At 39.5% G+C, this 14,433-nt stretch overlaps 1 protein-coding gene across 1 annotated transcript; it reads right to left on the bottom strand.

Moving 5' to 3' along the window:
• On the bottom strand, positions 1-12,879 carry LOC310996860 (glycine receptor subunit alpha-4-like; the record flags this gene model as incomplete). Its single annotated transcript, XM_083986362.1, has 10 exons — positions 1-270; positions 811-906; positions 1,513-1,671; positions 8,182-8,396; positions 8,507-8,644; positions 8,743-8,825; positions 9,996-10,219; positions 11,199-11,266; positions 12,051-12,178; positions 12,821-12,879. The coding sequence occupies 10 exons, from the start codon at positions 12,877-12,879 to the stop codon at positions 1-3; spliced, it is 1,440 nt and encodes a 479-aa protein (XP_083842488.1).
• Between the last annotated feature and the right edge of the window lie 1,554 nt (positions 12,880-14,433).

Below are 14,433 nucleotides of genomic sequence, written 5' to 3' on the forward strand. Positions count from 1 at the left end.
TCACAATGCGGCTAGAAGATCTTCATGTCGTAGAACTTTATAGGTGAGCCAGTACAGAACATTAAACATGAGGAAACTCATGGGGAAAACGGCTCTGGAGATGGTGTCAATCCTTTTAGCCCGATCCACAAAGCGCCTCCGTATATCATAGAAACCTAAACCTGGAGGTAAATCAGCGAAGACCGGTGTTGCATCCATTTCCGGTGCAGTTCCTGCTGACAGAAGTCCAAAACTCTGGAAGAGTAAACCCTGCTGTGCCAGTTCTTCCTCCTGGAAGAAAAACACACAACACAATATAACTATCAGCTCTCATTGAGAATCATGAACCTTAACAGATGTCTGGTTTCTCTCAACTTGTGTTAAAGGGGACCTATTAAATATAACTTTTTGAAGGCTTTAACATATAGCCTATTTGGGTGTTTGTCTTGCCTTCCTGCCCCCAAAATGTGAGAATTGACAAAAAAAATTGGCAGGCTCACTAGGTTGAAATCCATGTGGTTTTATGAGCTGTTCCCTCAGTTGTCTGACAATGATGTCATTAGTTTTTGAATTTGCATAATAACACTCTACCTGTACCGGTAGAAGGGGTGTGGCGGGGCGAGCATTTAAAGGGACAGGCACTGAAACCAGCTGCTCAGAACAGCTATATTTTGAGTGGACGAAAAGAGCTGTGATGTTTGATCTTTGGGGTATTTTGACCAAAGCACGTCATAGACATGTCTTTAAGACATCTGGGAACTATTTTAATCTGTGGAAAAGTGGCATAATATGTCTCCTTTAAAGTTAAACAAGGTGACTGTAGCTACATACCCTGGCACAGGCACTGCACTGCTGGGCCACACTCCCATGAGCTGCACTGTTGCCTGATGTGTTGTTTCCCTTCACCTTACTGTCACCACTTCCCTGCTGATGGGGACAACAAGCATTAAATGAAACAATGAATTTAATCATCAAGGCATCCGGCATGCAACTCAACCATGATACAACACTGTGCTGCATATATGTTTCAAATCTTGAACATTAACAAGTAAACATCGTCTGTTACTTACAAAGTGAATACAAGTCTGACATTAATGTGAAATGAGGCAGCTTGAAGGTGTCGTCAGGGCGCATTTCAGTGGCATTGCATGATCCAGACAAGCGAATAAATACAAAGGATTCAAACAGATGGTTTGTGTGATGTGGTATAAATTTTAAAAGAGATAAATCAGTCCTGCAGCTGCTGTCATGCTGCTACACTTGAGAAATATTTTACTTTTAAAGGTGCTTCAGCCCGTTGTCTCTCTTATTTTTTCTTCATCTCATGTAATGCAAAGTGAGGGAGCAAGACGCTGAGAATATTCAGCCAACAGTAGGGTAAGGTAATGGTTTAAATTAATTACAGGTCAATGCTGTCTGCATCTCCCGGCCGGGGCGCAACATGCAGCTGAGTTGTGCAGCTCGTGCATAGCTGGGCACAGAGAATAGCAGGTGACAGCCGCCTGAGGGGCTGAGTGGGTGGGTTGCACTCACAGTTCTCTGCCGCTGTTGCTCTTTGAGCTTTCTCCTCAGTCTGAAGAACTCCTTGTGCTGGCGTGAAACAAAATTAACGGCTGCATACTCCAGTAGTGCAGCAAACACGAAAAGAAGACAAACTGCCATCCAGATGTCTATTGCTTTCACATAAGAAACCTGTAAAACCATGAAAATGAAATGACGGAATCGCTCCGTGTTACATTTAGTGTTCATGTCGTGTGAGGCAGCAACATTAAAGAAAGATGATGAAATTAATTAATTACACTGTATCTTCATTATTATTATTAAACAGTGTAGTGTAACTGTTATGTACAGTAAATAAATGTGTTATAGCTACATTATAACTTTCAATTATACAGTGGGTAAAGGTCAGTCAAGTAATAGTACAAAAGTATTTTAATAGGTCAAGTTGGAGTGTATTGTAACTGTTCTACTGTGTAGTTTAAACTATTACGGTGTTCATAATTTATTTATCTGGTAAAATTGTACCCTTTACCTCAAGTAAAATTGTATCTGAGAAGTAATTAATATCAATATTTGCCTCTGAGCAGTGTGAAAGTGAGTATAAAGTAGCTTGAATTTAAGATACTCAAGTCAATATCACAAGACTATACACAGCAAAATCGGGAGTGTTAATTCAACTCCCACAGTGTTAATTTTAACACTTTTTCTGAGTTTATATAGTTCTCACGGATTTTGAGTTAAAATTACACTTTGAAAAGTGTTAATATTTTAACTCTTTAATAGTGTTAAAATTTGACACCCCTGGTGTTGTTTTATGACACCACATAAGTGCACTTTTAACTCAAAATCGTGTTATTCCCTTTCACTCTGAGTGTTAATTTTTAACATACACAGTGTTATTTTATGACATATTAAAGTGTGGTTTTAACACTAAAATTGTGTTATTCCCTTTCACTTTGAGTGTTAATTTTAACATACATAGTGTTACTTAATGACACATTAAAGTGTATTTTTAACCCTAAAATCGTGTTATTTCTAGTGTGTTTATGATACATTAAAAGTACATTCTGTGTTTACTAGCCTAACATACAAGTCACCAAATCTGAAAATTATTTTAGTCACCTGAAAGGCTACAGAAAGTTATCATAAGTTCAAATGTGTTGACCAGCAACAGTGATCAAGTAATAAAAATCACTCAAACATACATCTTTTTTCTTTCTTTTTTTATTCAAAAAAATAAATAAATTCCCAGCACCATAGGAATTAGCACAACCATAAGATCAGGCACAAGTTAAACATTTACAAAGAAAATAATGACACAATATATTGGCTCATCTCCACCATAGGCACTTTGTAAATTAAAGGGCTTATAAATCACAAGACCATCTGCTTTATCAGATTACTTTCAAATACTTTATAAGCATGAAAATGTTCATTGAAATGGTCAACCAGGAATTTTTCGACTGCCTCCACAACACCCCATTTCTTGTTGAAATAATTCAATCTTTTACTTTCAGTATTGAAGTTAATGAATTGGTTTTCAAAAGTCTCCAGATCTTTTTCCAATGTAGCTCTTACAGGATTATCTTTAGACACAGCAGACAGTACTTGCTGCTTAACCCGAGAGTGCAGTCCACTAGCAAGTTCTTCCAAATCACCAACAACTGATGAAACAACACCCCTTGTTCCAGTAACTTCTGAGGTATCTTGGAGCATGTGGAAACTAGTTTTAAAATGACTCTGGCATTGCTACCTCTCCACTTTGACTAGAATCCTTCTCATGAGAACTATTTTTTTTTTAAACCTGACGCCTACAATGATCTTGTGCACAAACTAACTTAAACCTGGTGCTAGGATAAAAACTGGGATCAAGTCTTAGGTGAGAGATCAAGGACTGGCAGGGATCACGCACAGCCTGACAAATGAAACACTTAACATTTCAGTACTTTAGTTGAAGACTTTAGCACGAAACTCACGAACTCTGGGAGACTCATTTGTTGTTGCTACATCAATATTGTAGACTGTTGTTTGCACGAAGGTGAAGAGCTGGCCCAGGCACTCATCGTATGACAGGTTGAACACGTAGTGGGATTTAAACAGTTCATCAAACGCACCCAATGAGCTAGTGGCTTGGCAGGGGACGAGCTGTTTGTCCACAACAATGTAGAAAGTGTCAATCCTCTTCCTGGTTCGACCAACAGCAAGGATGTATGGTTGTCTGCCATCTCTTCCACGAAGGTGTTCATCCAAGCTGCAGCATGACTGAAAACAGAAAGATAACATCAACACCTTACACTGTCTGGATCTTTACACAAGAAAGTTGAGTTGGTAAACAAGCCATGACAAAGTGTATGTGTGTGTGTGTCAGTCAACGTGAAGACATTCAGTGTAGTCCTTTTGTTTGGCTGTGCCTTTCCAAGTCATTTAAACTTGAGTTAATACATATAAAATACCGGCTAATTGGATAAAAAAAGACATGCATACCTTGTGAAAGTGCAACATTTTGTCCACTGCATCACTGGGGCTTATCTTGGTCCTTTTCCGTCCAGCTGTGGGTGGCAGGAGATGGAGAAGGAGCAGCAGAGAAGCCATGTCACTGTCCCAGGCTATCAGGAGGAAAATGAGGTGAAACAAGCCATTAGTATCAAGTTAGAATGCACAAAGTAATAAGTACTTGTTAGGAATAAAAATCAATCATGTCAATTAGCTTACTGGTGTCATCGTTCTCTGTCAGTTTCTCAGCAGCTTTTAGAAGTCGGCACACCTCAGCTGACTGAGTCAGGTGTTTGGCCTCATTGATAACCTTGGGCCTGAAGGTTGTGTCCCACTTCTCAAGCATCTTGGAGGCTGTTTCAGCTCCAAACAGCAGAAGGAAGTCTTGATTCAGCTGTTGATCATATAAGCATATAAATACACAAAATTCAAAAAGGTCAGAGTATTGTACTTACATTCAAGCAACAAAACAATGAAGTGTAAATAAATTAAATGGACAACTCACCAGCCCTTTAACATCTAAAAACCGTGGAAATGTTTTAAAGACATCTGTGGTTCTCTGTGGGTCATGCACTAGGTCTCTGCGATATTGAAAGGTCATCTTCATCTTCTGAAACACACTTGCTTCATCCTGAGAGTGAATGAGAAATGATATGGCTTCCCTGCAGGCATCTCCATCAAGCTGCTCAGGCAAAGTGGCTGCCAGTCTTCTGCGCTTTGGTCCTTGTGCTTGAGCCACTGTAGCTGTCTTGGCTGGTCTTTTTACAGTATTCCTGGACATAGTCTTAAGGCGCCATGCTAAATACCCAGTGCCTTTCTCCGCATCATAGAAGTGCTCCTGTTAAGATATTTATAAAACATCATTACAAAAGTCTTTTTTTGTATCCTAATGACAATCTTTACGGCAGAGTAAAACTTTGTAGCAATAGTTGAAACTGTAACTCAAGTCTCAACTATTTTGTTAGACTTGGGTGGTGTCAATTTTTTTTTTTTAAATACAAGAAGGTAGGAATGTTTTTTAACACACACACACACACATACAACTAACACATACAACACACAACTTACATAGCCCTTTGGAGAAAAGGGATCCTTTAGTAAAGGGAAGAGTGTTATAATTCCCAGGGCATACTTCTCCTTATGTTTACGGGAAGGCATCCTCCTTTAGAAACAACATTACAAATCAGTCACCCACTTGCTATATTAATTCAATGCAATGTATTTTGAAAATCCATTATAATCTTTCTTAATATAGTTTACAATCTAACAATTCACTTAACACTCACCCATGGCTCTCAGTCATATGGCTAGCCAATATGTTGACAAGCTGTCTCCTGGTGCGGTGAGTGAGTGACTTTTCTGCCTTGTACTCTTCGATGACATCCTCACCCCCAGGTTTGCAAAGCAAGGCATTTTTTACCATCTATTCATGTGAGAGAAAATAAAGTTTTCAGTGTACAAATCCGTCTTTCAGGATAACATCATTTTAACAATATACCACAAGATTAAGAGTAAAAGTTAAAATCACTGGATCAGGAGGGTTTTTACACACAAAAATCGATCAGTAATTTCAGCAAAACAAAAACTTCTAACCAATTGTTTAGCTGATTATGCAACTGCAATATGATTTGGGATAAAGCAATGTTGTTTCTTATCTGCCTTAGATTACTAAGTACAGAGCTATTAGCCAAACCTAATCATTCTAAATGTCACAAATACTCTGATGAGAAACTGATTTAGTATGACACTTTAAGATGACCAACAATGTAAATTATATCTGCTGCCCTCAGTACCTTTTTTGCAGCCTCTGACTCAGAAACCTCTGTGGTTGGCCTGGGTATGACTTGGCTGGATGTACGTCTGCCTATGGGAGTCCCATGTTCTATTCGACTGGAGTGGTCATTGTCACTTGAAGAAAGTGATGTGTTGGTGTCCGTGAGGGAGGTTGATGTGGAATGATCTAAAGGAGAGAAGTCTGAAAGAAATAACAGAACTGTGACATGCCTGAAATGTAGTATTTGGTGGATACCCAGACACAGGTTAAAAATCAAACCTGATCCCACATTTCCAAACTGTTTTTGCAATTAGATACAGATCTTTCTTTTAAATAATATATATAATTGATCAATCTACTTTGTTATAGTAGTCAAGGCAGAGACATGACATCTCAACTGATATTTGTGAAGCAGAAAAACCCTGATCATTGATTACAACTAATTTTATACTGAGACATACCTTCCTCTGAAATTCCATCTTGTGTTGTTGGACTTGGACCAGGATCAATCTGTATCTCAAGAATGATGTCTTGCTCCAATGTCTGAGCTGGGTAGTTAGGGTTAATAGATTAGATTTCATGTGATCAGAATCAGGTTACAAAAAATAATTACACTTTCAAATATGATATGAAGTAAAGAATACAGTTAGGTTATAAAACATTACACTCAAGTCTTTAAAACACAGCTAGACATGAAATAGTATAACCATAGACTTATGCCAGAGGTTCTTTTACCCGATTGGTTTGGCCAAATCTACATGATGATCATGTTCCAATGAATATCAAAGTAAGTCACTCCTCACTTTTCACTGATGGTGACTTAACCAATATCTGATTTATATTAACCAATATTAATGATTTATGGATAACAGAGAAATGTACCTACCTGCATCAGGAATTCTGTCACATACTGTCAGGCATAAATCCGGACTGGCCTCTATCAGTTCAGAAAAGATGTCTTCCTCAACTACCGTGTTGGTTTCATCAAAAGCATCAAGTTCAGTAGCATCAGGAAGCCCAAACTTGTATTTGACTGTAAGATAACCATGAAAACAGATGTAAAATTGATACCAAAATAGCCTTCCTAAATACATAAATCCTTGTGTTTATGTGTTGTGAAGGCAACTTTGAAATGGCCACTCACCTTGAGCAATGAAATCCAAAAAGGTGAACCCTGACAGCCATCGGATGTACTTCTTGGTATTCTGGTACTTCACCTTGAGCAACATTGCGACATCTTTAGACTGCACCTTGTAGAATAAGTGGAGAAATGTGGCTGTTAAACAGACTTCATCAGGTTTTCATTTTTGAGACTGAGATGGACCCAATGCCCTGGCCTGTAGCAGTGTTTCACATTAATTAGCCACCACAGTCTCTCACAGTTTAAAAAAAAAAAGAAAAAAAGTCACCATCTCTGCCAGTCAGCCCCTTCACCTGCCATCTCTCGCGTGCGGTCACTACACGTACGCACACGCACACATAGGCGCGCGCACACACACACACACACGGCCGCTAATAAACGGTATGCGCTATATCGCGGGTACAGTGTTCAAATTACGATAGCTGAGTGAACGATGTCCCTGCCTGATTAAACGGAGACGCCACCACCCCTCCCCCACATTGTTTACATTTGACAAAAAAAACTCACCATCAACTTAATCCACGTCAGGTCACCTTAATACATTTAAAAACATTTATTTTAGTTTAACACTTGATATTTGGCCGGATAAATAAAATGTCACTGGATAACTTTGTTTTAAGCAACCACTCATTGCCAGCAAACATGAATTAATTTAATTAACAGCCTGCCTCAACCAGCTCAATGACAACTAAGTTGTTTTACACACCATGTGTTATCACGACTTCATACAGCGGTTACCATTCGGTAGACGTAAATATTTGGTTCTTACCTTCTTTAAGCCGTGTAATCCACACAAGTTTTTTCTTTTCCGTCTTCTCCTTTTTCCAACCGACGTCGAGTGAAAAAGGCGCGCTGCGCACGTCCAAACCGGATGTTGTGATTAACTCCGCCAGGAGTGAATGTAACTCAGTCACAGGTGTAAACATTTAACTCGCTTAATTGACAACGCTCGCAGAGCTTTTTTATCACTACAAGTGTTAAAACAACACCAAAATCAACACCCACCAACTCAAAATTATTAACACTGAAAAAACAACACTACAGATTTTGCTGTGTACTGAAGAGCAGGAGGTTCATTTCTGCAGCTTTACTTTAGCTTTCTTAAGATTATTACCATATCTTGTTCACAACATTAATAAACAGATGAAAATGACATAAGGATGTTTTGCAGTAATTACATTAAAATTTGAACAATTAAAAGCACACAGTCAATCTAGTGGTAATCTTTTTCCTGAAGGTCCATGAGAAACAATAATTATCTTGTATTTTCCACTCACAAACCAAAATATCTGACCTTTGGCAGGGAGGCCCTGGAGCCGGAGCTCTGCGTCGTCATGGTGAGCACTGTGGTGATGCCCAGTCCCACTCTGGCCGGAGCGGCGTCCATGTTGATCCAGAAGGACACCCAGGACAGGATGACGGTGAGCAGGCTCGGTATGTACATCTGGATCAGATAGTAGCCCATCTGACGCTCCAAGTAGAATTTGACCTCGATGCAGGTGAATTTACCTAACGACAGGAGGAAATACAGGTGCAAACTGACAGTCTTATTAGAAGTTGATGGACAGCACCTATCGGGCAGATTGGGCTGCATGTGGTCATATCTACGTCATATGTACCTGTGTTGTAGTGTTTGGTGCAGTAGCCGAGGCCTTGTTCATCTTTCAGCACAAACTGAGGCAACGTCAGATCATCGGCTACCTGCACCGCCCCCACGTCCAGCCATTCAAAAATAAGATCATTCATGGTGTAGCCGACTAGAACAGAGACAGAGAGGAGATATGTGATATGTAATTAGTTAGTTTATGGCAGGATCTGTGTGCAGCATCATCTCTGCCATGCAAAACGAACTTACAGCTTTCAAGCTGCATGATGCACGTCTGGCTGTCCATGGGGAAGTTTTTCAGATCCATGGGGCAGGAAAGCGTGAGCGTCAGCCTGGAAAACAGAGGCAGCAGCTCCTTAATGGTAGCAGAAAGGTGTGCACAATGAAAAGGTGATACCCTCACACTCTAATCCATGCCTGGACAAAAAAAAAAAGAGCTGATACCCAGCTTACCAACGCGTCTTAAATCCCACAGCACCAGCTATTTCCTGCTCAGAAGTCACTCAAACCCTTTTTGCACACTCACCCTACATTAAGGGACACATCAAGCAGCTCTAACCTTTCTGACAAATGTCCTCCTCTTCATCTTTCTATTCGGCTGGACCCCACACAAACCACAAAGGACCGGCAGGTGCTGACAGACAACTGTCATCCCCTTTTGAAAAGGCCTGACGTAAAATGGGCTGAGAGCACCACACACCACCATCAGTGGAAAAAAGAAAAAGTAGAATGGCCGCCCCTCCACCTCTCCATCACTAACACCACCCACCTCCTCACAGTACACAGTATATAGAGATAAAGATATATATTTAAAAAAAGAACATCCCTTAACAAGGGATGTTGGCAAGGACCTTACTGATAATACATTTCTGAATTCTCTGTTTCTGTAGCTGACACAGCTTTGTGTTGAGTCATAATGTCCTTCACTCCCTATTTTAGCACTGGGCTCCCTTTATTACAGTAAGGACAGAGTGAAGATGAGTAATATTGCAGAGAGGGGGAAAGTGACTGGTGCTGGTGCTCCAGTCTCATCCAGAGAGATGGTGGTCAGCTGTACAACAGATTCTAACTGAACGTTGATTGGCTGACGTTGGTTCTTGGTTCTTGGTTGGTGTTGGCGTCTTGGTTGGTGTTGGTAACAGAATCACTTATAGAGCTTTAAACATGGCCCCCGTCTTCTTTTTGTACAGTGTTTTCTAATTATAACTCTGTACCATCATGCTACAGTTCACCACTGCTTTACTGCCACGTTGCTGACCTAATCCCGCTTTAGCCTGCAGTTACAGTGTGGGCTGGACAGTACAATTACAATTGAGCTGAACTGAAGTGAAGCAAACATGTCATTGCACCACATACATAGAGGCTTAGACTGCAACTCGCAGAGGCAGAAGTTAATATTCATTTAGCATCTTAACAAACCGTGGGCTTGGATTGTTAATGTCTGCCAGAGACACATCCTGTCGCATCAATCGGCCTGATTGACCATCTAAAGTCAGGATCACCTGATGCTGTAGAGGACGTTCCCGTTCTGAAATATCCTAAGCAGTTTGTTGTCCGTCGTAACCTCGTGGAAGTTTGCTCCCTTTTCATTTGCGAAGAACAGGTCGGGTTTCCAAATGGAGTCCAACATTGAAGGGTCCAGGTCCAGAGAGTCGTCTGGATACTCCTTATAGGCCAGCCGAGGGTCATTCCACTGTTGTCTCAGAAAAACATTGAGGCGGTAGTCCTACAGTAGTGAGTTAAGTCATAATTAATATAGGTATAAATGATTAAAACAACATACAGTATACATATACAGCAGGAAATGGTAATTCATGCCATTGTAGAAGCAGTCTAATTCAGTAACATTTGGCTATTTTGCATATGCCATCTAAAAAACAAATAAACCTGCAGCATCTCTCAGCAGGTGAGGTGCGCTGTGCCAATGCCAAATAACTGTAGGGGGGAAAGACGCAGCATAATGCTGACTAACAGACTGGGATACTCATAACTAAATGACAGCAAACCTCACTTACAATTTCATCAATTAAATTTTGATGTCTCTCCCTAGAGGAGTCTCAAACTCCTAACTTGAATAAATAAAAAAATGTAAGCCAATCCCCAAACACTCTCAATAGTCCTCATAAATAAATAATAGCCCCTGATTTGAAAGACGCAGAGATACAAGAAAATCAAATCATAGCAAATGTTATGTAAGGAATTAACAAGATGATGTTTACAGTCACTAATTAGTCATAATCTAATGCTAGTAGTACAGTACTATCTTTAGGGAGCGTGAAACTAGGCCTATCCAAGGAAAGAGAGCAAAGAGCTAGAAATTTTTCAAATGAATGAACATCAAAGAGTTTGATGTGTCTGATAAATGAGCATTATCCAGCTCTGTAGTCCAAACTACAGTGACTGAAATCCTAGTATTGGCAGTGTTTCAATATTCTGCATTGTGATGACTGATGTTGTAACATAGCCTTAAAACTTTGGCCTCAGATTTGGACATTTTAATTCAAAAATACGAATCGCAGTAGTTAAAATTAGACTTTTTTGTTTTGTTTTGTTTTTTTTGTTAACCAGTTTCAACTGTAAAGTAATAGGCTTGTCTTAAAATACATCCAGTTCTTATTCAAGTACAATACTTGAGTGAAAAAACAATGCATGAATTTCAGACCAAATAAAGTGGGACCATTGTAGATTATAGATACATTTCTCACCATAGTTGTTTCAGTGATGGAGCCAAAGCTGTTGATGAAGATGTTGCAGGTGACGTTGACAGGGGGACCTGACAGAGGCAGATTGTCATCACACACACCACAGTTACACTCGTTTCTAAGACAACACCAGAGAGGTTTTCTGAAGAGACCACATGAAGTATTAAGACTGGTAAAGCGCACAGTGTTCCCGCAAAATAACATCAGCTTGTTCCTTTTATAATGTGCCACGCTCTGTCCTGATAAATAGACTTATCCAACATAACCAGCATGAAATTGTGTTGTCATTTCCACTATGCTCCCATTAGTGTGGTCCATCTGTCGACCACTGAAACTTTAAATATTTCAGCGACTCATTTCCTAAGAGGCAATAATTTATTGATTGTCCTTTAGTTACATTAGTATATTTATAGATAATCGGTCGGGATTTACCCAGCATGCACTGACAAGGATGTGGAGCAAGTATGAAATATATATGAAATGCGACCCCAGAGGCTGAGAAGGAAGTATGTCAGAGAGAATCTGCTGGCCTCACTCATGAGTGATCAAGACCGCCTGAAAGAAGCCTGTGGTGTAATGTAAAGCGGCAACTGCACGTTTATGACAAGGGAGAGATCAGAAGGAGGAGAAATGTGTGTAAAAATATCACAACCCAAGGCTGTGGGTCAGCGCAGAGTGACAACACATGACCAAAAGAGAAAAAAAAAGGAGTCGTAGCCTGCAGTATCTCTCACTTCTGACCCATCTGTGAGTGATTTGTGCTGCCTCACTGCCCAGATTGTTCTGCAAATTGAGCAGCGTACTTTCTCACACCTGTACTGACAGAGGAGGTCCCTGCCCGCCACACTGCATTACCTTTGAAGTTCGGCCTGATGCGGGCATCATAACCAGATGTACGTCCCATCAGTTTATCCAGAAAGTCAGATGGAGAGGGGGGCTTGGCCGCTCTGCTGGGCAACTTCATCTCCTTACAGAGCACAGACCTGCCAAGTGACAGGACAACTAACTCTGGACCTACTGATATTTCCCTCTTTCTTTTCCTTGACTTTTAATACTATTAATACATAAAACCCTTAAAATGAATTTACAGATGTTCAATATCAAACACTTCAGCTGGAAGAATCACAGATTTTGATGTTATATTATATTAATTTATTGCAATTAATCAAGTGTCGTTCCTTGAACAGTGCTCAGATCGGATCAAACTATTTCAAATATCTTTAAAAGACCTAGTTCAGTCAAATTCAGCAGTGAAATTTCTTATTTGTACTGTAATTTGTAATGTACTGTAATACTGCATCTTACATTAATGAACATTTTCAATTAATAGAGCCGTTGTCTCTTAATTATTGATTGTAAAATATTTCATGCATGATTCTTCTCACTTGAAGATAACTGCAGTGTTAACATGCCTCTGGGTCAAAGAAGCACACGGCTCCTCTCCTGCCTTATTATCCGTACTTCTTTACTGTCTGCCATCACTGTCACATCATATTAAACACAGTAAAAACACTGCAAAAATAAATATACAGTTTATAAAAAAGAAATTAATCAACCAGCAGAATTCAAATACAATTAACATTATAGGTCAAGTAGGCATACTTAAACCTTAAATAGTGTCTTACCTGCCTTGTAGAAAAATGAAAGATGAAGCCCATGCCATACACAAGATGTGCAATAACATCCTTAGCTGCCAATAACAAAACAAATGGTTTGAGTGAAGGAGGGAAAAATAGGAAGAAAAAAAACTCGGATGCAGGGAACTTGTTGTTTGCTCTTCAGTCAGACTCTGTGGTCTGGGCTCAGCTGAGCTGCCTCCTCCTTCTGCAGGTGTAAAATACAGGAAGCGGCTGCTGTATAATTCAAAATCCAAGGGTGGTTTTTTTTTTTTCTTCTTCTGCCTGTGTTTGTGTGGATGACTTCAAGCTTTATCTCTTTTTCATGGCCATATGCATGCTGAAGAAACTACTGCAAGAACATTTAAAGAGACAGGGCCATTTTCATAGCAGAGTGGCATCACATTGCTCATCATCATCATCATGACAGCATCAGATTAGCCGAAACATCTAGAAGTCAAATCAGAGATAAAAAAAAATAATAATAATAATAATAATAATAATTGATGTTGTTTAAATATTGCTGAGTTTTTATATAAAGCTCTAAATGACAATATAAAATATTTCTAGAACTCTGCTACAGCAAATTAAAACTTGTCTCTCAGTTGACAACCATAATTTAAGTGACCCAGACATCTTCCATGTTCAGTGTCTGAGGTGTTTTTCATATTGTAACAATATTTGCAGAGTGTGGAAAAAGAAAACCCCAGCATTATCAGTATATAACATCCTTCAGTGTAAATACATGTACAGATCTTTTAATTTAATTTAATTTAGATCAACTACAGAAATCATTTAGGTCAATTAATAAAAATCAATGTTGTTAATTAAAAGACCATGAGGAGTCATAGACAGGGGTTACGCAGTTAACAAGATTGTATTTGCATTCAGAAGAGTAAATGGATGAAGGCATCAAGTTCCAATTAATTCAAGTATAACACATCTCTTTAAGCGGAAGTACATATCCAGGGGATATTTATCTTAAGCAGAGCTGCCCCAAGTTTCTGGTCTAATTATTTCATCTTCAAATCGCCAGTCAAATTCAGATATAAATGTGGAAGCTCATGTTTATTCTCCCATACAGAGGGGGAGGCGGTTCAGCCATTTACTCATGTAAAATTAATGTCAAAAAAAGCGATGGGACGTTATGGCTGCACGTGTTTGCCTCACACTTGAAAGGCCATTCCACACTTCGCTCTGAAGCCCACAGTGTCAAGTAGGATAAGAAATATGTGAAAATATGAAACATGAATCCTAATAACAAGAAGCCCACAGTTATGAGGAAAAAAAACACTGTTTCTGCATGCTTGAGCATTTTTACCTCCGGAGAAGATAAGTAGGCCAAGCTTCATTTCAATGTTTTTGTCGGAGGACATTGGATCTACTTGTGTAGATCATAATTCCACACACTGTCAAATGTATCATCAAGTTCCCTTATTAAAAGTCTTTCTATATAATAACACTAATAAGTGTTTTTGGCTGAGACTACACTTCAACAAGGTCCAATTACAGTTCATCCACAGTCAATCTGCCAAGCAGTACACACACACACACACCGATTTAAATGTCTCATGACAGATGAGCTCAACCATCAACCAATTTAACAACCGTCAGTCACAGCT

Source organism: Trachurus trachurus, assembly GCF_905171665.1.
Source record: "Trachurus trachurus genome assembly, chromosome: 14".
NCBI lineage: Eukaryota > Metazoa > Chordata > Actinopteri > Carangiformes > Carangidae > Trachurus > Trachurus trachurus.